Below are 22,412 nucleotides of genomic sequence, written 5' to 3' on the forward strand. Positions count from 1 at the left end.
TAAACGAGTGTCAAAAGCGGCGTAGTGTCTAGGTACCCGAGAGAAAGGGGAGGAGACAGGGGGAGAGGAGGCGGTCACCGGTGTATGACCACAAAAGAAGACCAAAGTCATGGTATTTCAGAAGAAGGGCCACAATAAAGCCTCCACCACCCCACAATTCACACTGAACGGCTCCACACTGGAGAAAACCAACAGCTACACCTACCTGGGGCTGGAGCTCAGCCAATCAGGAAGCTTCAAAGCAGCAATAGAAACCCTGAAAGCAAAAGCCTGCAGAACCTTCTACGCCATCAGAAGACAACTGGACCACCTCAAACCATCGGTGAGGGTCTGGCTGAAGATATTTGACGCTGTCATCTCCCCGATCCTTCTCTATGGCAGCGAGGTTTGGGGCCCAGCCACCTACCCTGACCAGTCAAAGTGGGATCCCAGACTAACAGAGACCTGAGCAAACCCGATACCCCCCAACCAAGCATCAGCCATCGGCCAAGCCAAAACCCCCAACATACCCTGAACAAGGCTCAAATAAAAGGAGTCATTGAGAGAGACAGAGAGCGGTACATTGAGGAATGGAGAAGCGCAATTAATAACTCCAAGAAACTCACCAATGTGTACCAATCCCTACAAAGGGACTACACCATGGCCACCTACCTGGAGAGAATACGCCACCCCAAGCACAGACAGACCCTGAGCCGATACAGACTGAGCGCCCACAACCTAGAGATAGAGACGGGGCGATACAGGCAGACGTACAAGCCACGGGAGAAGAGACTGTGCCAGCACTGTGACCAGGGGGCCCTAGAAGACCAGACCCACTTCCTGCTACACTGCACCAAATACTCAGCTATGAGGGCCGTCTACTACCAAAGACTCTCTGCCCACATCCCAGACTGGGAGAAGAGGAAACTCTACATCCTACTGGGAGAAGAAGAGGCCACTGTGGAGATCGCTGCCCAATACGTGTCCAGCTGTCACCAAACAAGAGGAAGATGAGACTCTCTCCCCCTCCCTTTACTAGCTTTGGCAATGCCAAATACAGTATCTATTCGGATGTGCCAATAAAAGTGTTTGATTGATTGTATGGGAGGTCACTGCCCCGTCAGCAAGGGGGTCTCCATTGTATGGGGGTTCACTACTTCACTCTGTCCTATCATATGAGGGGTCACCATTCTTGACATCCTCAACAACTGTCACGTGACTCACATCCTTCAGCATCACTTCTCTCCATGAGTTCCAGCTTCATACGATGGTGACGTCATCACAGATCCTTCCTCCGCTTTTTCTCATCTATTGAGCTCCGCCCTCATGTACTGGTCACATGACGGTGACATCATCACAGGTCCTTCATCTACCTCTTCTAATCTCTTGAGCTCCACCCCTCATGTACTGGTCACATGACGGTGACATCATCACAGGTCCTTCAGTCTGTATAGAGCAGGTCCTGGTCTGTAGTCACTGCTGCTGTGTTGTTCTCTCTGTTGTCAGCCATTATCTCAGGCACTCTGTATATACACAAGTCCTGGCCGCTTTTACACCTGTGTATATTTTGATGCCGCTTTTATTGCTAGATACGTCATTGTGGCAGTGAATAAAGTCATGTGACCTGCAGATGGTTTATTCCTGTGCAGAAGATGACTGGCGGCTGCTGGATGTGTCTGAGCGGTCACTTCTTCATGCCTAGAAGGACCAGATGGTAGAAACGAGTGACAGACCTGAGGAGCGGTGACAAAGGGACGGGTGAGGGTTTTATTTACAAAAGACAACTTCACGGCTAAGAAGCCCTTTAAGGTGGTGTCTGATTTGTGCCCATAGACCGTGACAGAGAGAAAAGTGACCCTATAATCAGGAGACCGCCAAGAACTAAGCCAGGTCAGTGGACAAGGAGGAATAGCGCTAGTATCATTGGATTTACCTCACGTAGCGGGCTGACCCACCTGACATACGTAGGGTTTACCGTATTCACCAAGGAAAGTCACCATCTGATGGGCCTAGAAGTACTTGAATCCCAGTAGAATACCCGGTCTTAGTGCTCATGTCAGCTTCATGTGCCCCGATGTGGTTGTCTCAGAGGGCTCCTTCATACTGTATCACACGCCTAATTCTACTACATGTAGTGTCCATATTACCAACAATTCCACCTGCCAAGCCATCTGTCTATACCTGATATTAGTGTAAAAGGAGCCGTATTATCACCATACGGTTTGCCATAAAACTGATAGTAATAATGGTCGGATTATTGTACCCTAGAACAGATTGGAAGCTCATGGGAACGAGGCCCTCACTCCAGTGGTTTGGCTTGGTCATTAATTGTCTGATTTTCTCTGCTTATGTTTCATATGTAAAGTGGTATGTGTTTGTGCTATATAAATAGAATATTATCATTATTGGAGACAAACCATACGACCAGACCATGAACACATATCACCACCACATAGTAACAGACAGACTATTACCATTGTAATGAATGAATACACACCAGACAATCATCTACAGACAGCTGTTTCAGGACAGGATCTTCCGCCATGTCTTATCACTCCATGTGTTATGATTCACTCTTCTTTCCCTTCTAGTTGCTTAACATGGAAAAGGCAAGATATCAGATAGCGGATAGGATATTAACCCTCACCTTAGAGATACTTCAGTTGCTGACTGGAGAGGTAAGAGATTCCAGAAATCCGGTCATGTCATAGTGTATCTTCAATTATAAAACAGTTTTTCATGAATGAACAGAATGGTAAATATAAGTTTCTTTGTAGTATAGCTTATATAAAAGGATCCTATCATTAAAATGCAATTTTTTTTCTGACTAACACGTAGGAATAGCCTTAAGAAAGGCTATTCTTCAACTACCTTTAGATGTCTTCTCTGCGCTGCCGTTCGGTAGAAATCTCTGTTTTCGTCGGTATGCAAATGAGTTCTCTTGCAGCACTGTGGGCGGTCCCCAGCACTCAAACCGCACTGGGGGCGTCCTCAATGCTACGAGAGAACTCTCCAGCGACGCCTCCATCTTCTTCTGGAATGGCCTCGCCCTGTGTGTTCTTCCGTCCTGGTTTTCAATCTTCTAGGCCGACTGCGCGTGCTCGGGCCACAAGAAAATGGCCGCTTATGCAGCTTACTGTGTATGCAGCCATTTTCTTGTGGCCCGGGCATGCGCAGTGAGGGAACCCTAACACTGCTGTGTTTCAGGATAAGACTCTACCTCTGAATAGAATGAGGTAATAATCAGTTACCAGCCTCCTTCTCATTCCTTGACTATCCATAGAGTTCTTTGTGTGAGCTGAACACTTATAACCTCTAGGTAAACAGACAGTTTGAGTAAAGGGAAGGTGGAGGACAGTGGGCTGGAAAAGAAACATTTCCTTAAGAAGACATATTAGTTGTTTTGCATACTTATATAGAGCCATTATATTTCACAGTGATTACAGCGATATTGTCAACACTGTCCCAAGTGTGGCTCACAATCTACTTTCCCTATCAATATGTCCCAGAGGAAACCCATGCAAACACAGAAAGAACATGCAACTCTTTGCAGATGATGTCCTTCGCTAGATTCGAACCCGGGACTGCAGCGCTGCAAGTACTAACCACAGAGCTGAGTTTTTTTCTATTCACCAAACTGTTTATTTATGAAAATCGTTTTACAATTGGAAGTATGATTTAATAAAGTCAGGACGTGAGTGGAGAGCTGGGGGAATGTATAATGTGAAGTTATTGTCTCTCTGTCCACAGGATTACATAGCAGTGAAAAAGGTGATTGATTTTATGTCTCACCCCCTGAGACATAAAAGAAACTGCTATCAGGAGATTCTGGAACTCACCAACAAGATCACAGAGCTGCTGACTGGAGAGGTGAGCACTGCCGGGGGTTGTAGGGAGAAGTTTGGGTTTTGTGTTTGCAACCTTTTAAACACCACTTACGACAAAATTATTTCAAGTGGAATTTTTACTCTACCCATGCCACTTTCCTTTCTTTCCCCAAAGAGGCATGATGTAGGTGGGGCCACTGCCCTGTCGGATTCATGGTCATCTGTGACCTGTTATAGACCTGATTCCTGAAGTATACACAAGCTATGAGCTGGCATAGGTTTCAGTGTAGGCTCATGGCATAGTTCTAGGATACACCTGATTTATGTGTGCACCTCATCATAAAATAGAAACATCCTTATGGTAGTACAGACATACTAAACTCCTCTCTTCATAAATCCCACACACTGTCCTTCATATAACACTAGGCACAGTGCTAATGGGCTGAAGAATAAAGAAAAATCTCACCAGACTTTAACTTTAACTCCTTCCCACACGGCACCTTACTAGTACTGACGAATAATGCCGCGGGCACAGCTTCTGTGCCCGCGGCATTACTCCTGGGTCTCGGGTGTGTTACACAACCAAGAGTCGTGACCATGTCTCATTAATCCCTATCAAACATGACCACGGCATCCAAGGGGTTGTGCAAAATTAATGACCTCACGGGCACTCCCTGCGGCAAGATCGGGAAGGAGGGGGGGTGCCCTGATGCATTTTCTGCAGCACGGGGTCTTGCCAGTGACCTCGAGTTTCTAGATGCCCCCAGTACCTGGTTGATCCTGCCGAGATGCAGGAAGTCAGCCTATGAGTCTGCATAGGCTGACTTTCTCTATAGATGCATGTATTGCAATCTATAGTACTGAATCAGCAATCAGAATATCGCTGGTTCAGGTGTCCTTATGGGACAAATAAATAAATTTAAAAAAAAAATTAATAAAGTATGTGAAATAAATGAATAAAGCTCCAAAATTCCCTTTTCCTATATCAAATGAGTTCTATAAAGAAAAACCCCCTAAAAATCAATAAAAACAATACATATTTGGTATCGCCTTATTGTAACAACCTGTACAATAAAACTAAAACATTGTTTAACCTACATGTCGTAAAAAAACCCGCCGCTTTCTCACCTTACAAAATATGCTATAAAAAGTGATCAAAAAGTCACATGTACCCCAAAACAGTACCAGTAAAAAGCACAGGTTGTCCTGCAAAAATAAGTCCTCACCCAAACCAAAAAATAAAAATGTTACGCCTCTCAGAAGATGATGCAAAAATCATTCATTTATATCCCCAAATGAGTTTTTGTTCTGCAAAATTAGTATTGCATAAAAAAAATATAAATGAGGTATCGTCGTAATCATACCGTCCTGCAGAATAAAGGTCACATGTTACTTGTACTGTACACTGCATGTCGTAACCGTACTGACCCGCAGAATAATGGTTACAAGTTACTTATACTGTACACTGCACGCCGTAACCGTACCGACCCGTAGAATAATGGTCACATGTTACTTATACTGTACACTGCATGTAATAATAATATAAATGAGGTCGCCGTAACCGTACCGTCCTGCAGAATAAAGGTCACGTTACTTATACTGTACACTGCACAGGAATAATAATATAAGTAACATGTGACCTTTATTCTGCAGGACGGTACGGCGATACCTCATTTATATTATTATTACATTACATGCAGTGTACAGTAACATGTGACCTTTATTCTGCGGATTAGGGTTATGGCGTGCAGTGTACAGTATAAGTAACGTGACCATTCTGCGGGTCGGTACGTTTACGGCGTGCAGTGTACAGTATAAGTAACGTGACCTTTATTCTGCAGGACGGTACGGTTACGGCGATACCTCATTTATATTATTACATTACATGCAGTGTACAGTAACATGTGACCTTTATTCTGTGGCTTGGTACGAGTACAGCGATACCTCACTTACATTATTATTCCTGTGCAGTGTATAGTATAAGTGAGGTATCGCTGTACTCGTACCAAGCCACAGAATAAAGGTCACATGTTACTTATACTGTACACTGGATGTAATGTAATAATAATATAAATGACGTATCTCTGTAACCGTACCGTCCTGCAGAATAATGGTCACATGTTTCTTATACTGTACACTGCATGTAATATAATAATATAAATGAGGTGTCGCTGTAACCGTACCGTCCTGCAGAATAAAGGTCACATGTTACTTTTACTGTACACTGCATGCCGTAACCATACCGACCCACAGAATAATGGTCACATGTTACTTGTACTGTACACTGCATGTCGTAACCGTACTGACCCGCAGCATAATGGTTACAAGTTACTTATACTGTACACTGCACGCCGTAACCGTACCGACCCGTAGAATAATGGTCACATGTTACTTATACTGTACACTGCACGCCGTAACCGTACCGACCCGCAGAATAAAGGTCACATGTTACTTATACTGTACACTGCATGGAATGTATTAATAATATAAATGAGGTCGCCGTAACCGTACCGTCCTGCAGAATAAAGGTCACGTTACTGTACACTGCACAGGAATAATAATATAAGTAACATGTGACCTTTATTCTGCAGGACGGTACGGTTACGGCGATACCTCATATTATTATTACATTACATGCAGTGTACAGTAACATGTGACCTTTATTCTGCGGATTAGTACGGTTACGGCGTGCAGTGTACAGTATAAGTAACGTGACCATTATTCTGCGGGTCGGTACGGTTACGGCATTCAGTGTACAGTATAAGTAACATGTGACCTTTATTCTGCAGGACGGTACAGTTACGGCGATACCTCATTTATATTATTATTACATTACATGCAGTGTACAGTATAAGTAACATGTGACCTTTATTCTGTGGCTTGGTACGAGTACAGCGATACCTCACTTACATTATTATTCCTGTGCAGTGTATAGTATAAATGAGGTATCGCTGTACTTGTACCAAGCCACAGAATAAAGGTCACATGTTACTTATACTGTACACTGCATGTAATGTAATAATAATATAAATGAGGTATCGCCGTAACTGTACCGTCCTGCAGAATAAAGGTCACATGTTACTTATACTGTACACTGCATGCCGTAACCGTACCGACCCACAGAATAATGGTCACATGTTACTTATACTGTACACTGGATGTAATGTAATAATAATATAAATGACGTATCTCTGTAACCGTACCGTCCTGCAGAATAATGGTCACATGTTTCTTATACTGTACACTGCATGTAATATAATAATATAAATGAGGTATCGCTGTAACCGTACCGTCCTGCAGAATAAAGGTCACATGTTACTTATACTGTACACTGCATGCCGTAACCGTACCGACCCACAGAATAATGGTCACAAGTTACTTATACTGTACGCTGCATGTAATGTAATAATAATAATATAAATGAGGTATCGCTGTAACCGTACCGTCCTGCAGAATAAAGGTCACATGTTACTAATACTGTACACTGTGTGAGAAAATATTTAAAAGGTAAAATGCAATGCCAGAATTGATGTTTTTTTAATCCACCAAGAAAGAGGTAATAAAAAAGTCAATAAGTTATAGGCATCCAAAAATGGTGTCATTACAAAATGCATCTCATCCCGCAAAAATACAAGCCCTCATATGACCACATCACCAGAAAAATATAAAAAATATGGCTTGATTAATGTGAAGACAAAAACCCCAAAAATCATCAAATCATTAGAACAAATGTGGCTGCGTCAGGAAGGGAATGTATAAGCCATGCGAGCGGATATCAAGGTACCAACCAGTTTTACAGCTTACAAGGGAAAAGACATCAGAAGTGGCTCAGTGACTTATTTATTCACTTATCTGTTGCACATTCATTTCTGGAAATTAAATTAATGCAACACTCAAGGATTAAAAATGCTTGCGAACCCACTTGATCAATTCCTTTCGGGATGTAGTTATCAAAATGCGATTCTCCAAAGATGACATGATGTCCAAAAACCAAAATAACGCTCCATCCCTTCTGTGCCCAAACAGCAGTTTATACCTACATATGACATTGTTAAGTACTTTATCCTCGGTACCTCAATGTCATACGTGTGGACATAAACTGCAGTTTGGGCAGACAGCAGGGTGCAGATATGAAGGAGGGCTATTTATTTAGGAGCATAGATTGTTGGTCTTTGGACACCATGTCACGTATGCAGAGAATCTATAATTGCCCCTACAAAATGGGGTCAGTTCATGGGGAATTTCAAGTTACTGGCATCTCCAGGTCTCTGCAAAAACAACATGGCATCCAGAAAGTCCCTCTAAATCTTTACTCCAAAACATAAAAAGAACAGTGCTCCTTCCCTTCTGAGTCCTGTTGTGTGCCCAAGCAGCGGTTTACTCATACATATACAACTTTTCTGTACCCAGGATAGCCCATTTAATAGCTTTACGAGTGCGTCTCTCTGATGACGCAAACTGGGCCTAATATATTGGGCACTGAAATGGCATATACGATTCGAAAATTGGAATTCTCTTTCTGTACCATTTGCTCTGCAGTTCTTTGGGTTCACAACTGTACTTCTACCTCAGGAGCCTTATATACGTGCCTTAGGCACAATATATTGGGCACTGAAATGGCATATTCGAAAATTGCAATTCTCCTTCTGTATCATCTGCTGTGCAGTGCCATTTAGAAAAGCTTGTGGGGTCAAAATGCTCACTATACCCCTAGATGAATTCCTTAAGGGGTTTAGTTTCCAAAATGGGGTCACTTTGTTTTTTTTTCCACAATTGTGGTACCTCTAGGGCTCTGCAAATGCGGCATGGTATCTATAAACCATTCCAGTAAAATCGGAGCCCTCCTCAGTGCTCAAACAGTGGTTGTTCACCGCAAATGGGGCATTGCTGTACTTGGAAGAAATTGTGTAACAAGATTGCCTACTTTATTCCCTGGTAAAATGGAAAAAAAATTATGAAAGTACATATACTAGTGCAGCTCAATAAATTAGAATATCATCAAAAAGTTATTTATTTATTCATTTTAGTAATTCAATTGAAAAAGCAAAAGCCATATATTATATTGTATTGTATTATATTATACAGTCACCCCCATATATTATATTATACAGTCACCCCCATATATTATATTATACAGTCACCCCCATATATTATATTATAAGGTATTATATTATACAGTGACCCCATATATTATATTATACAGTCACCCCCATATATTATATTGTATTATATTATACAGTCACCCCCATATATTATATTGTATTATATTATACAGTCACCCCCATATATTATATTATATTGTATTATATTATACAGTCACCCCCCATATATTATATTGTATTATATTATACAGTGACCCATATATTATATTATACAGTCACCCCCATATATTATATTATATTTATATTATATTATATTGTATTATATTATAAAGTCACTGCCTTATATTATATATTATACAGTCACCCCCATATATTATATTATACAGTCACCCCCCATATATTATATTGTATTATATTATAAAGTCACTGCCTTATATTATATTATATTGTGTTATATTATAAAGTCACCTCCATATATTATATTATACAGTCACCCCCATATATTATATTATATTTATATTATATTATAAAGTCACTGCCTTATATTATATATTATACAGTCACCCCATATATTATATTGTATTATATTATACACTGACCCCCATATATTATATTGTATTATATTATAAAGTCACTGCCTTATATTATATTATATTATATTGTGTTATATTATAAAGTCACCTCCATATATTATATTATATTATACAGTCACCCCCCACATATTATATTGTATTATATTATACAGTGATCCCCATATATTATATTGTATTATATTATACACTGACCCCATATATTATATTTTGTTATATTATACAGTGACCCCTATATATTACATTGTATTATATTATACAGTGACCCCATATATTATATTGTATTATATTAAAAAAAAGTTATTTATTCATTTTTAGTAATTCAATTGAAAAAGCGAAAGCCATATATTATATTGTATTATATTATACAGTGATCCCCATATATTATATTGTATTATATTATACAGTGACCCCATATATTATATTTTGTTATATTATACAGTGACCCCTATACAGTATATTACATTGTATTATGTTATACAGTGACCCCATATATTATTTTGTATTATATTATACACTGACCCACATATACCGTATTTTCCGGACTATTAGGCGCACATAAAATCCTACGATTTCCTCAGAAATCGAAAGTGCGCCTTATAGTCCGGTGCGCCTTATATATGGATGGAAGCGGCCATTCATTGCAGTGGGAGCGTGCTATTCGAATAGTATTCGCTCATCTCTAACTTCAATTGTAACTTCTTACAATTGAAGTTAGAGATGAGTGAATACTATTCGAATAGCACGCTCCCATTGCAATGTATGGAAGCGGCACGCAGCCTTTGCCGGCGGCCGCCGCTTAACTCCTCACGTGCCAAGCGCTTCCATTCATTTCAATGGAAGCGTGCCATTGAAATGAATAGAAGCGACTGGCACGCGGGGGGTTAAGCGGCCACCGGCAAAGTCTGCGTGCCGCCGCTTTCAATCACATATAAGGCGCACCGCTGCGCCTTATAGTCCGGTGCGCCTTATATATGAACCTAGACAGGACTATAAGGCGCTAATGGGTAATGCGCCTTATAGTCCGCAAAATACGGTATTATATTGTATTATATTATACACTGACCCCCATATATTATATTGTATTATATTATACACTGACCCCCATATATTATATTGTATTATATTATACAGTCACCCCATATATTATATTATACAGTCACCCCAATATATTATATTGTATTATAGTATACAGTCACCCCCATATATTATATTGTATTATATTATACAGTCACTCCCATATATTATATTGTATTATATTATGCAGTCACCCCCATATATTATATTGTATTATACAGTCACCCTCATATATTGTATTATACTATAGTCACCCCCATATATTATATTGTATTATATTATACAGTCACCCCCATATATTATATTGTATTATATTATACAGTCACCCCCATATATTATATTGTATTATATTATACAGTCACCCCCATATATTATATTATACTATACACCCCCCCATATTATATTGTATTATACAGTCACTCCCATATATTATATTATATTATACACACACCCCCATATATATTGTATTATATTATACAGTCACCCCCATATATTGTATTATACAGTCACCCCCCATATATTATATTGTATTACATTATACAGTCACCCCCATATATTATATTGTATTATATTATACACTGACCCCCATATATTATATTGTATTATATTATACACTGACCCCCATATATTATATTGTATTATATTATACACTGACCCCCATATATTATATTGTATTATATTATACAGTCACCCCATATATTATATTATACAGTCACCCCAATATATTATATTGTATTATAGTATACAGTCACCCCCATATATTATATTATACAGTCACCCCCATATATTATATTGTATTATATTATACAGTCACCCCCATATATTATATTGTATGATACAGTCACCCTCATATATTGTATTATACTATAGTCACCCCCATATATTATATTGTATTATATTATACAGTCACCCCCATATATTATATTGTATTATATTATACAGTCACCCCCATATATTATATTGTATTATATTATACAGTCACCCCATATATTATATTGTATTATATTATAGTCACCCCATATATTGTATTGTATTATATTATACAGTCACCCCCATATATTATATTGTATTATATTATACAGTCACCCCCATATATTATATTGTATATTATACAGTCACCCCCATATATTATATTGTATTATATTATACAGTCACCCCCATATATTATATTGTATATTATACAGTCACCCCCATATATTATATTGTATTATATTATACAGTCACCCCTCAAATATTATATTATTATATATGGAGGGGGGGTGTCCCCCGGGATCAACCACATTCCCCCTGAACACATGTCATCCGTCAGCGCAGCCATGTCCCCTCTCCACGCCGGCACCCGGAGGAGTCTCCGGGGCCGGCGTCATGTTGATATGCCAGCCGGAAGCCTTGCGCTGGCTCCCCGGCCTGTCAGTCTTTCGCTTCTATTGCAGCCTTGGCTGTGTAGCCTGCAATAGAGGCGCCGGTATTCTGCAGTGCATTGCATAAAACCGGTGCTTCAATTGCAGCCTACCTGCCATAGGCTGCTGGACCGGTTAGGTAAGGCCCAGTACCATAGTGGACTTGAGCCAAGGATACTGGTAAATTCCGCTGTCCCCACAGGCCCAGGAGCAGTCTGCCTTTATCACTCCCTTCGGACTGTATGACTCCACAGTCCTGTCATTCGGCATGAAGAATGCCCCTGCCACTTTTCAGCAGATGGTCAACTCCCTGCTGTCAGGATGTGAAGGGTTCGCTATTGCGTACCTGGACAACATTGCCATCTTCAGTTTCACTTGGGATGATCACCTACAGTACCTGGCACAGGTGCTGGGGCGGATCCACCAGGCGGGCTTGACTATCAAGCCGGAAAAGTGCCAGTTGGGCGAGGTCCAATACCTGAGACACCGGGTAGGTGGGGGAACCCTGAGACCCGAACCCGACCACAACCCTCTGACCTGGATCAAATGTGTAGCAGGTCAGAATGGATGACTGCTGCGGTGGAGTCTGGTGCTCCAGCAGTATAACTATGACATCTGCCACAAGCCCGGCTGGGCCCATGGCAATGCCGACGGTCTGTCCCGGCGCGGTGAGGTTGCGAAGGTGTGTGAGGAGGAGGAATGTAGAGTCCTCCTTCCTCCCTGCACGCTGTAAAAGGGGGAGGTGTGATGAATGGCCCAGAGTTATGGGTTTTTCACTGCCCTGCTCAGATATACAGTCCTATGAAAAAGTTTGTGCACCCCTATTAATCTTAATCATTTTTAGTTCTAAATATTTTGGTGTTTGCAGCAGCCATTTCAGTTTGATATATCTAATAACTGATGGACACAGTAATATTTCAGGATTGAAATGAGGTTTATTGTACTAACAGAAAATGTGCAATATGCATTAAACCAAAATTTGACCGGTGCAAAAGTATGGGCACCCTTATCATTTTATTGATTTAAATTCCCCTAACTACTTTTTACTGACTTACTGAAGCACAAAATTGGTTTTGTAACTATACGACGCACCTTTAGAGGAGGAAAATAGGGGGGGGAAAAATTGAAGCAAAAAATGGTAAAATATTTAATATATGGGAGTTGTAGTTTTGCAACAGCTGCAAGGCCACATTGACAGGTGACCCTGCAGCTGTACGGGGATGTATAGGGCGTTTTTTTTGTGGGACCAGGTGTACTTTTTAGTTATACCATTTTGGGGAATATCTATTACTTAGATCACCTTGTATTGAAAAAAAAAAAACGGTGGTTTATGATATACGATTTTCTACTTTTATATATATATTCTAGGGACAGGAGGTGATTTAGAACTTTTATTTATTTCATATTTTTATTATATATTTTTAAAGCTTTTTTTTTTTTTTTTTTTTTTTTTTTTACTACTTTATCCCCCCCCCCTCCCCAGGGGCTTCAACCTGCGGTCAATTGATTGCAAGTCCCATAGACGGCAATACAACTGTATTGCCGTCTGTGGGACATTCTGTCTATTAGTATTACGGCTGGTCATAGACCCAGCCGCAATACTAATATAGCAGTGACAGGCCTGGGAGCCTCATTAGGCTCCCTGCTGTCACCAGAACAGGTCGGCTCCTGCGATATCGCCGCGCAGGAGCCGGCCTGCAACTTCACAGGTATGGGGCCGGTGGGGACCGGCCCCGGGGGAGAAGGGGCCACCGATACTGACTCGACATCCGCTGTACTAGAGAGGCGGATGCCGGCGAGGGATAGACGCCGACACAGGTGCTGGGGCCTGAGACATCGCTACGCTCCTCTGCCCTGCATGAAGCCAGCGGCGGGGGGACGGAGGAGCGGAATAGCATCGCCCCTGCCGCTGCTGGCTTCATGCAGGACAGAGGAGCGCAGCGATGTCTCAGGCCCCGGCGTCTATCCCTTGCCGGCATCAGCCTCTCTATTACAGCGGATGCCAGGCGCCACATTCAGACTATAAGACGCACCCTTCTTTTCCCCCCAAATTTTGGGGAAAAAAAGTGCGTCTTATAGTCCGAAAAATACGGTATATTGTATTATATTATACAGTGACCCCCATATATTATATTATATTATACAGTCACTCCCATATATCATATTGTATTATATTATAAAGTCACCCCATATATTATATTGTATAATATTATACAGTCACCCCATATATTTTATTGTATTATATTATAAAGTCACCCCCATATATTGTATTGTATTATATTATACAGTCACCCCATATATTATATTGTATAATATTATACAGTCACCCCCCATATATTATATTGTATTATACTATACAGTTTGTGAGTTTGGATGTTTGTGTGTTTGGATGTTTGTTCTTCAATCACAGCAAAACGGCTGAATGGTTTTTGGGGAAATTTCCAACACACACACACATATTGCCCAGGAAAAGGTAATAGGCTACTTTAAATGTAGGTCACTCACCCAAAATTGCCACCGTGACCCTCCAAAGAACCCTCCGGCACAGCTGTAGCAGTTGGCATTCTGCCAGCGCTGGTCTGTGCACGCACCTCCTATTGGTGCATGGCAGGCTGTGGGCGGGCTCTGGAGCCAGGGCTGCTGCACCATAGGTTGGGGGCTGAAGGTGGTCGTGCCAATTCAGCAAGGACACAGTGAGCAAGATGGTGGCAGCCCACATGGTCCCGACGCCGCAACTATCCCAGGCCACCTACACACTTCGCAGACGGCTAAGGAGGAGGCTGCTGCAACAGACACACCACATAACCGGTCAGTACAGGGGGCTGGGGAGGCGGTGTCCCTACGTTGGTGTCCCCACGTCGGTGTCCCCAGGGTTCAACCACAATCCCCAGCTTCATGTCTGTGTACCCCCCCCTACATCGGCTCCAGTGTAGTTGGACTCACCTTGCCACGCTCCCCCGCCGCTCTCTCACTTCACATAGTTGTCGGGCGGCTTGCTGCGTATGGCAGGTAGACTGCAATAGAGGCGCCAGTATTTTGCAATTCACTGCAGAATACTGGCGCCTCTATTGCAGTCTACCTGCCTAGGCTGCAATAGAAGCGAAAGACTGACAGGCCAGGCAGGCAGCACAAGGCTTCTGGCTGTCATAGCAATCTGACGCCGGCCCTCGCTCTGCCTCATATATGCCACATGCAGCCAGCCGCCCGACAACTATGTGCAGTGAGTGAGCAGAGAGAGCGGCGGGGGAGCATGGCAAGGGGAGTCCAACTACACTAGGGGGGGATGGACATGAAGCTGGGAGCAGAGATGGGGGGGGGGGGGGGGACAAGAAACTGGGGGCAGATGAAAGGGGGGACAAGAAACTGGCGGCAGAGATGGGGGGGGGACAAGAAACTGGCAGCAGAGATGGGGGGACAAGAAATATAAGCGGTACAGCGCCACCGCCAACCCGCAGACGAAGTCGCGAGTAACTGCTAGTTATATTATATTATACAGTGACCCCCCATATATTATATTATATTATACAGTCACCCCCATATATTATATTGTATTATATTATACAGTCACCCCCATATAGTGACTCCCATATATTATATTGTATTATACTGTATTATATCGTGACCCCCATACTATATAGTGATCCGCCATACTGTTTGGATTAGTTTTTGGAACACTGAGTCTGCCTCCAAAAAAGCATTGTGACACTTCTCCCTTTCCATGTTGAGCAGGGCCTAATTTTTGTTAAAAGCCTAGAGAATCTTATCTCTGAAGCCACAGGGGAGAATAGATTCTTCCTCCCTCAGAGGCGTCCTAAGGACCAGCCGTTCTCCTGTTCTAAGAAGCCTTCTTTCAAGCCGACACCTGACTGGCAGTCCTGCACCAAGTCGTCCAGGCCTTTCCCCTTCAATTCCTCCAAGGCGTGAAGGTTTTGCCCCCACTCTCAGCCTCTCAGGTGGCAGGACGTCTGGGTCCTGGGCCTGAGAGGTGGTGTCGTCCGGCTACTCTAGTTTTCGCTAGAGCCTCTTTGCCTTTCCTACGTTGAACAATCCAGGCTGTCTCCAATTTCCTGCAGCAGAGAGTCAGTATCCCCATTCCCATTTCAGAGTATATCCGGGCTTACTACTCCTTACTGTTCCCTATGAAGGATGGCCCCCTTTGTCCCATCATGAATCTGAAGGGGCTCAACAGGTTCGTCCATGTCTGCAGTCTGTGGTGGTATCACTGGAGATGGGCAAATTCTTTGTCCATCTGCATCATCCTGCTGTGCCGTCAGTGTTTTCTTAGTTTTACGGTGGATCCGTGACTTTTCCAGTTGTCACCACTTCAGGCTAGTTTCTGCTCTCGGGGAACTTACCTAGGTGATGGCATCTCTTATGGCCATCCTCCTCTCCAGAGGCGTTGTCATGTTCCATACTTGGATGACCTGGTGAAGCCCCTCCAGGTTAGACAGTTTGACCAGCTTGTGGATCACCTTGGTCCTTCCTTGTCGGTTCAGCCGGCTCATCAATGAGGAAAGGTCTTGTCTCATGCCCCCTAGCACTTGGAATCTGGGCCATAATCCTCGACACGCTCCAAGGCATGATTCTCTTTCCAGAGGCCAAGATCTTGAGCTTTGATATGTTCCACCTTGCTCTCTTCGTTTCAGCATGTGGGTCTTGGGTATGATGACCTTGACCTTCTAGGCCATCCCTTTCAGTTACTCTCTTGTCCTCTCCACTTGACGATCCTGACCCGCTGGGACAAATCTCCGGCCAGCCTCGACTGCTTGATTCTCTTTCCTCTTCTGTTTTGCCGAGAGATTCTTTGGCGTACCTCCTCCCCAGGAATTCATCAGGGGAATTCCTTCTTTCCCTCTGTTGGTAGGTGATTCCCACTGATGCCAGTCTCCCCGACTGGGGAGTGGTCTTCGGTGCTTTGACTGTTCAGTGCCTGTGATCCAAGGCTGATTTTCCCCCCTCCAGTTCAACCTGCTGGTACCGAGGGCTGTCTTATTTGCCCTGTCCCATTGGATCTCTCTCCTCCAAGGACATCTGGTCATAGTCCTGACTGACCACTTGTCCGTGGTTGCCTACTTGAACCTTCAACAGGGAACCAGGAGCCGGGCAGCCTTACTAGAAGCCTCCCAATCTCTTCCTTGGGTGGAGCGCCATGTATCAGCCCTTTTAGTGGTACACCTTTTCTGACATGGACCACTAGGCCTTGGGTATTGTAATGCAGATAGTTTGAAATAGGTACAAGAGCCTGGGGAGAAAGTTCATTTTTAACAAGTTAATGCGACCGAGCCAGGAAAATGCTCTGGTATCTCACCAACCAAGGTCTGCCTGGATAGTACGTAGAAGAGGTAAGAGGTTATGGGAGTAGGTAGATGCTAGGTCACCAGGAAGATGCACACCTAAATATTTAATCGTCTTTGGGGACCAAGAGAAGGAAAAGGAAGCTTGGAGGTCCTGGACCAGGGACAAAGGGAGGAAGATATTGAGAGCTGTGCTTTTGGTCAGTTTGACTTTGTAGTTGCTATAATAGCTATAGACAGCTCATGTAGGAGAGATGGGATAGAAGTTATTGGCTGGGTAATAAAGAATAGGCCATCGTCTGCAAACGATGATATTCTTAAATGGAGATTGTGGACACGAAGGCCTTGAATATTCGGATTGTTCCGAATGGCCACAAGGAGGTGCTCCATGACGAGGGCGCATAGCATAGGGGAGAGAGGACAGCCCTGCTGTGTGCCATTATGGATGGTGAGGGGAGAGGGTGCAAATATTTTATATTTTAAAGAATTAATTCCATTAAGGTGTTTTTATGACTAATATCCGGCCCCCTCCGGTTAGTCTGATAAATGTCACACCTATGCAAGTTTCAATCTCTTAGTTGCACTCGACATCTGATTGCTTTCATGTCAGTTGAGGTTGAGTGTTCATTGAGTGCAGATGCCTTGTGTTATCTAGATTTAGATACCGGTCGTTTTAACTCAATGGAGGCTCGTTTACATGAAAGTTTATTGAATGCTTTTAAGAATAAGAAGGAAAATAGTGGGATGATGAGTAAAGGAGGCGACCAGAAGTTAAAGGGGTTGTCCAGGATGGACTGATAATAAACCCCTAAACTCCCTCCCCCACCTAACTTCTAATTTATATCAATTAAAATAAAATAAAATCTATAATTACCCATATCCCAGGAGTGATCATGTGACTGCTCCAGGGACACTTTCTGATAATCTGGTGGCGTTCTGTTTTACCACTTCCAAAACGCAAATTCACCATTACTCTCCCCTACCCCCTACACTACTTACCAAGCCTTCCTGTGTCCAGAGACCGGGTCCGCCCCCTCTTCCTGTATTCTTGTAGTGGGCAGAATAGCTTAGCTAAGGAGACAGGGGGAGTGGGAGGGGCTAGTAATGGGTGGGATCAATAGACTTAGTGAGCTAGCAAGGGTGGGAGGGGAAGCAGGATCTCTAGTCAGTGAGAGTGGGAGGGGCTATGCTTAGTGACACAGGCAGGGTGGGAGGGATTAGGCTAGTGATAAGCAGGGTTTATAACGGAGTGATAGAGGAGGGCGGGGCTGAGTGAGGGAGTTAGTGCAGCAGCTACAAACACCATGTAAACACACGCAGAGGATGCAGCAGCAACCAGAGACCCCCAGAAATCACTCCAAACACTGCTAAAGGTATATGGGTGCACTTATTAACCAGTCATTAGCACTAACACACCTTTATAAAAACTCTATCAGCAAATTCATAATGCTAGAGCCCCACATATGTGTGAATAGCCTTTAAAAAGGCTATTCAGGCACCGGTAAAGTTATATTAAACTACCCCCCCCCCCCCCCCATTTTAAAATAACCTAAAAAAGAATGTGCTCCACTTACGGATCGTGCACGCTGGGCGGGCATTCAGGGTGTGTCTTCATCTTCATCCACGCCTCTTCTTCCTCCGATGTCCTCCGGTCCCGTCCTCCTCCGGTGCTCGCAAACAGACTTTGAAAAAAAAATGACCTGGGCGCATGCGCAGTAGCATGCGGCTTCTACTACGGCTACTGCGCATGCGTCCAGGTCATTTTTTATATCAAAGTCCGTTCGCGAGTGCCGGAGGAGGACGGGATCGGAGGAAGAAGAGGCGTGGATGAAGATGAAGACACACCCTGAATGCCCGCCCAGCGTGCACGATCCGTAAGTGGAGCACATTCTTTTTTAGGTTATTATTTTAAAACGGGGGGGGGGGGGGGTAATTTAATATAACTTTACCGGTGCCTGAATAGCCTTATTAAAGGCTATTCACGCATATGTGGGGCTCTAGCAGCATGATTTTGCTGATAGAGCCCCTTTAAGGAAAATGTAGCTGCAAGAAGCCGGGTTACTGTGTAATTCAACATGCCATGACTGTTTCCTATGTTGTAACAAGTAGAAGGCTGTTTGTTCACAAATGGTGAGAATATTTTTTTTTATTTTTTATTTTTTTTTGGGGGGGGGGCTTGTATGTAAAATAATAAATTGAATCCATATTACAATAATAATAAATTTTATTTATATAGCGCCAACATATTCCGCAGCACTGTACAATTTGTAGGGTTCAAATACAGACAGAAAGATACATTACAAAGAAAGTCATTTCACACAATGGGACTGAGGGCCCTGCTCACAAGAGCTTACTATCGTATGAGGTAGAGGGGGTGACACAAGAGGTAGCAGGGGTGGCATTGCTTATGCAGTATTCAGACAATTCTGTAATAGAGGTGACTGTCATTACATAAACATACACAAATATTATAACATTAACCACCTTTATTGGTTATTATGCATACTAACACATTTATCAAAGTAACATATACAATCCCTATACTCTGAGATGTGTGGAAGAATGGACTACATTATATCATCGCAACCAGGTGTGCTAATGAACTAAGGGAGCCAGTATGGTGCAAAGAATCCCCTCCCCACACCCCCTTTAAGTGTGTATCTTTTGTTGTCAGGTTCCTATAAGATGTCAGGATGTTACTGTCTATCTATCCATGGAGGAGTGGGAGTATTTAGATGGACACAAGGATCAGTACAAGGAGGTGATGATGGAGGACCCCCGGCCCCCCCGGACAGCACCAGGTAAGAGTTAACATATGCTGGTTAATCTAACTGTTTTCTCTTCCTTTTTATCCTGTTTCATCCGAGAAGTCTTCACTGTGCTTAGGATATGGTCATATGCAGCAAACTTGTAGTTATTTGTGCACCTGAAATCCATCCCATATATCAATCTGATTCTGCAGCAGGAGCGTGGGTTTTTACAATGTCAGTGGGACAGTCATTAAACCAATTATTAGATAGTGTAATCTGTGGTAACCGCATCAGCTATTGCTGTGAATTATGTGGAAAGCCGATTCAGAAAAGCATTGCGAAGCCTCATATAGATAAGAGTTTGTGTACTGTTATTACTATTACACAAGTAGTACCAGCATATATTAATGGCCAACAGGGTGGTCCCTGGCTCGGTACCGCACTCTTTTAGTCAGGCTTAACATTCTAGCATGTTAAAGTGTGTTTGTGGGAAAACAAACGATATGAAATACTGTTGATAAGAAGATATATAACATTATTGATCCCCTATGCTCCATTGCAATGCTGTTGAGTGTCCCATGTGACGTTTCGTTGTCAGTGACTGACTAAGGGTGCATTTCGTGGTGTGTCGAGACATTGCATTGAGAGCAGCAGTGGCTGGGCAGGGATGGCACAGAATGGCGGGGGTCATTATTTTGTTATGCCTTGCTGTGGATAGGTTGTGACTATAAAAATCCACATGGGGTTCAGTATAACCCCTGTAATTGGTTCACGTTGGTTTCATTATTGGCTGAAAATATTGCAGGTCATGATGCTGTTGGGTCAGTAAGGACTCACAACTAGAAGAGATGCTGTTGTTTGTTTTTGGGTCCTATTGTGGGGGGGTGAGTCTGTCCCTCATTGGTGTACATGCATCTGCCTTTGGTTTGGCCTGTGGTACTGTCTTCTACCTTTTTCGTCAGTGTTTTGTATAGCCTGAAATATCAAAAAACAAAAAAACTTGCGAGTCTTCAGTAGCTGATACCTTTTTTAATGGCTAACTCATAATGATGACAGAATATAACGTTTCAAAGCTCTCGGCTTCTTCTTCACCTATATCTAAAAACTATTTCTGAAGGCTGCATATTTATGTACAACAGGAGACATAGGGATAGGATTTCAGGAGGGAGGGGGAAGAGGCTTATTACGATATTCATGTAAACAATTCACAGTTCCCAGGTTCATTATCTTTATGGTTGTCTTAGTTCAGTGATTTGTATAGAATGACATGAACCCATGTGACACATTCATTCCATTATCCAGAGTGTTAAATAAGGTCATGTACCTGTACTCATAAATCAGTCCACTATAGGTCCCCTCCCATAAGTAACCATCCTGGCCACCATGGATGTAGAATCCTTGTACTCCAACATCCCACACCAGGACGGTGTAAACGCCTGCCAGTTTTTCATGGATAAGCAAGGTATGAATGCTGAATCGGTGGTGAACCTGACAAAATTCATCCTCACCCACAATTACTTTTCTTTTGGTGACTGTATCTATCTACAGCAGACTGGCACCGCAATGGGGAGTAAAATGGCACCACAGTACGCTAATCTCTTCATGGCCAAGCTTTAGAGTGACTTCCTATCCACCTGCACCACCAGGCCTCTGCCCTACTACCGTTTCATTGACGATATCCTAATCATTTGGACCGGGTCTGAACAACAGCTGAAAATGTTCCATGAACAATTTAACCAGTTCCATCCCACCATCAACCTGACGCTCAATCACTCCTTCTCTGAAATAAACTTCCTGGACGCAGTCATCAAGATACAGGACAACAAAATGGAGACATCGCTGTATCAGAAGCTGATTGACCGCCCTACCTACCTAAGATGGGAAAGCTTTCATCCGAAACACATAAAGAACTCCATTGTCCATATCATCGCATATATTCAAACCCTGCAGATAGAGACAAACACTTGGAGGCCTCAAAAACACATTCTTGAGGCAGGGTTACCATCCAAGAACAGCTGAAAACCAAATCACCAGGGCCACCAGAATACCAAGATAAGATTTATTAAGATACAATACCAAACAGGAAAACAATCGGGTGCCCCTGGTCGTCACATATAACCCCCACCTGGAGACACTGAGAGGAATCACACGCAAATTACATCCACTACTGCAAAAAGACAACTGTCTAAAATCCATATTTCCAGACCCCCCTCTCCTGTGCTACAGACAGCCACCAAACCTCAGGAATATGGTTGTTAGCAGCTCACTGTCACCTCCAACTAACAAAGGAACATTCCCATGTGGACAGAAAAGGTGCAAGACCTGCCCTCACATATTGACCACTGACAGTATAGAGATACCAAACTCTAACAGGGAATATAAAATCCCAGGTA

At 42.8% G+C, this 22,412-nt stretch overlaps 1 protein-coding gene across 1 annotated transcript in view; it reads left to right on the forward strand.

Annotated features, from left to right (window-relative positions):
* Positions 1 to 1,341: 1,341 nt before the first annotated feature.
* Positions 1,342 to 22,412, forward strand: part of LOC142186338 (uncharacterized) — a 252,710-nt gene continuing 231,639 nt past the window's right edge. Inside the window, exons 1-5 of the mRNA XM_075261165.1 lie at positions 1,342 to 1,737; positions 1,813 to 1,869; positions 2,571 to 2,657; positions 3,730 to 3,849; positions 19,944 to 20,070. Coding sequence (XP_075117266.1) covers positions 2,580 to 2,657; positions 3,730 to 3,849; positions 19,944 to 20,070 — 325 coding nt within the window. The 5' untranslated portion in view covers positions 1,342 to 1,737; positions 1,813 to 1,869; positions 2,571 to 2,579. The remainder of the gene's footprint in view (positions 1,738 to 1,812; positions 1,870 to 2,570; positions 2,658 to 3,729; positions 3,850 to 19,943; positions 20,071 to 22,412) is intronic.

The sequence above is a fragment of the Leptodactylus fuscus genome (genome assembly GCF_031893055.1).
Source record: "Leptodactylus fuscus isolate aLepFus1 chromosome 2 unlocalized genomic scaffold, aLepFus1.hap2 SUPER_2_unloc_3, whole genome shotgun sequence".
Classification (NCBI taxonomy): Eukaryota; Metazoa; Chordata; class Amphibia; order Anura; family Leptodactylidae; genus Leptodactylus; species Leptodactylus fuscus.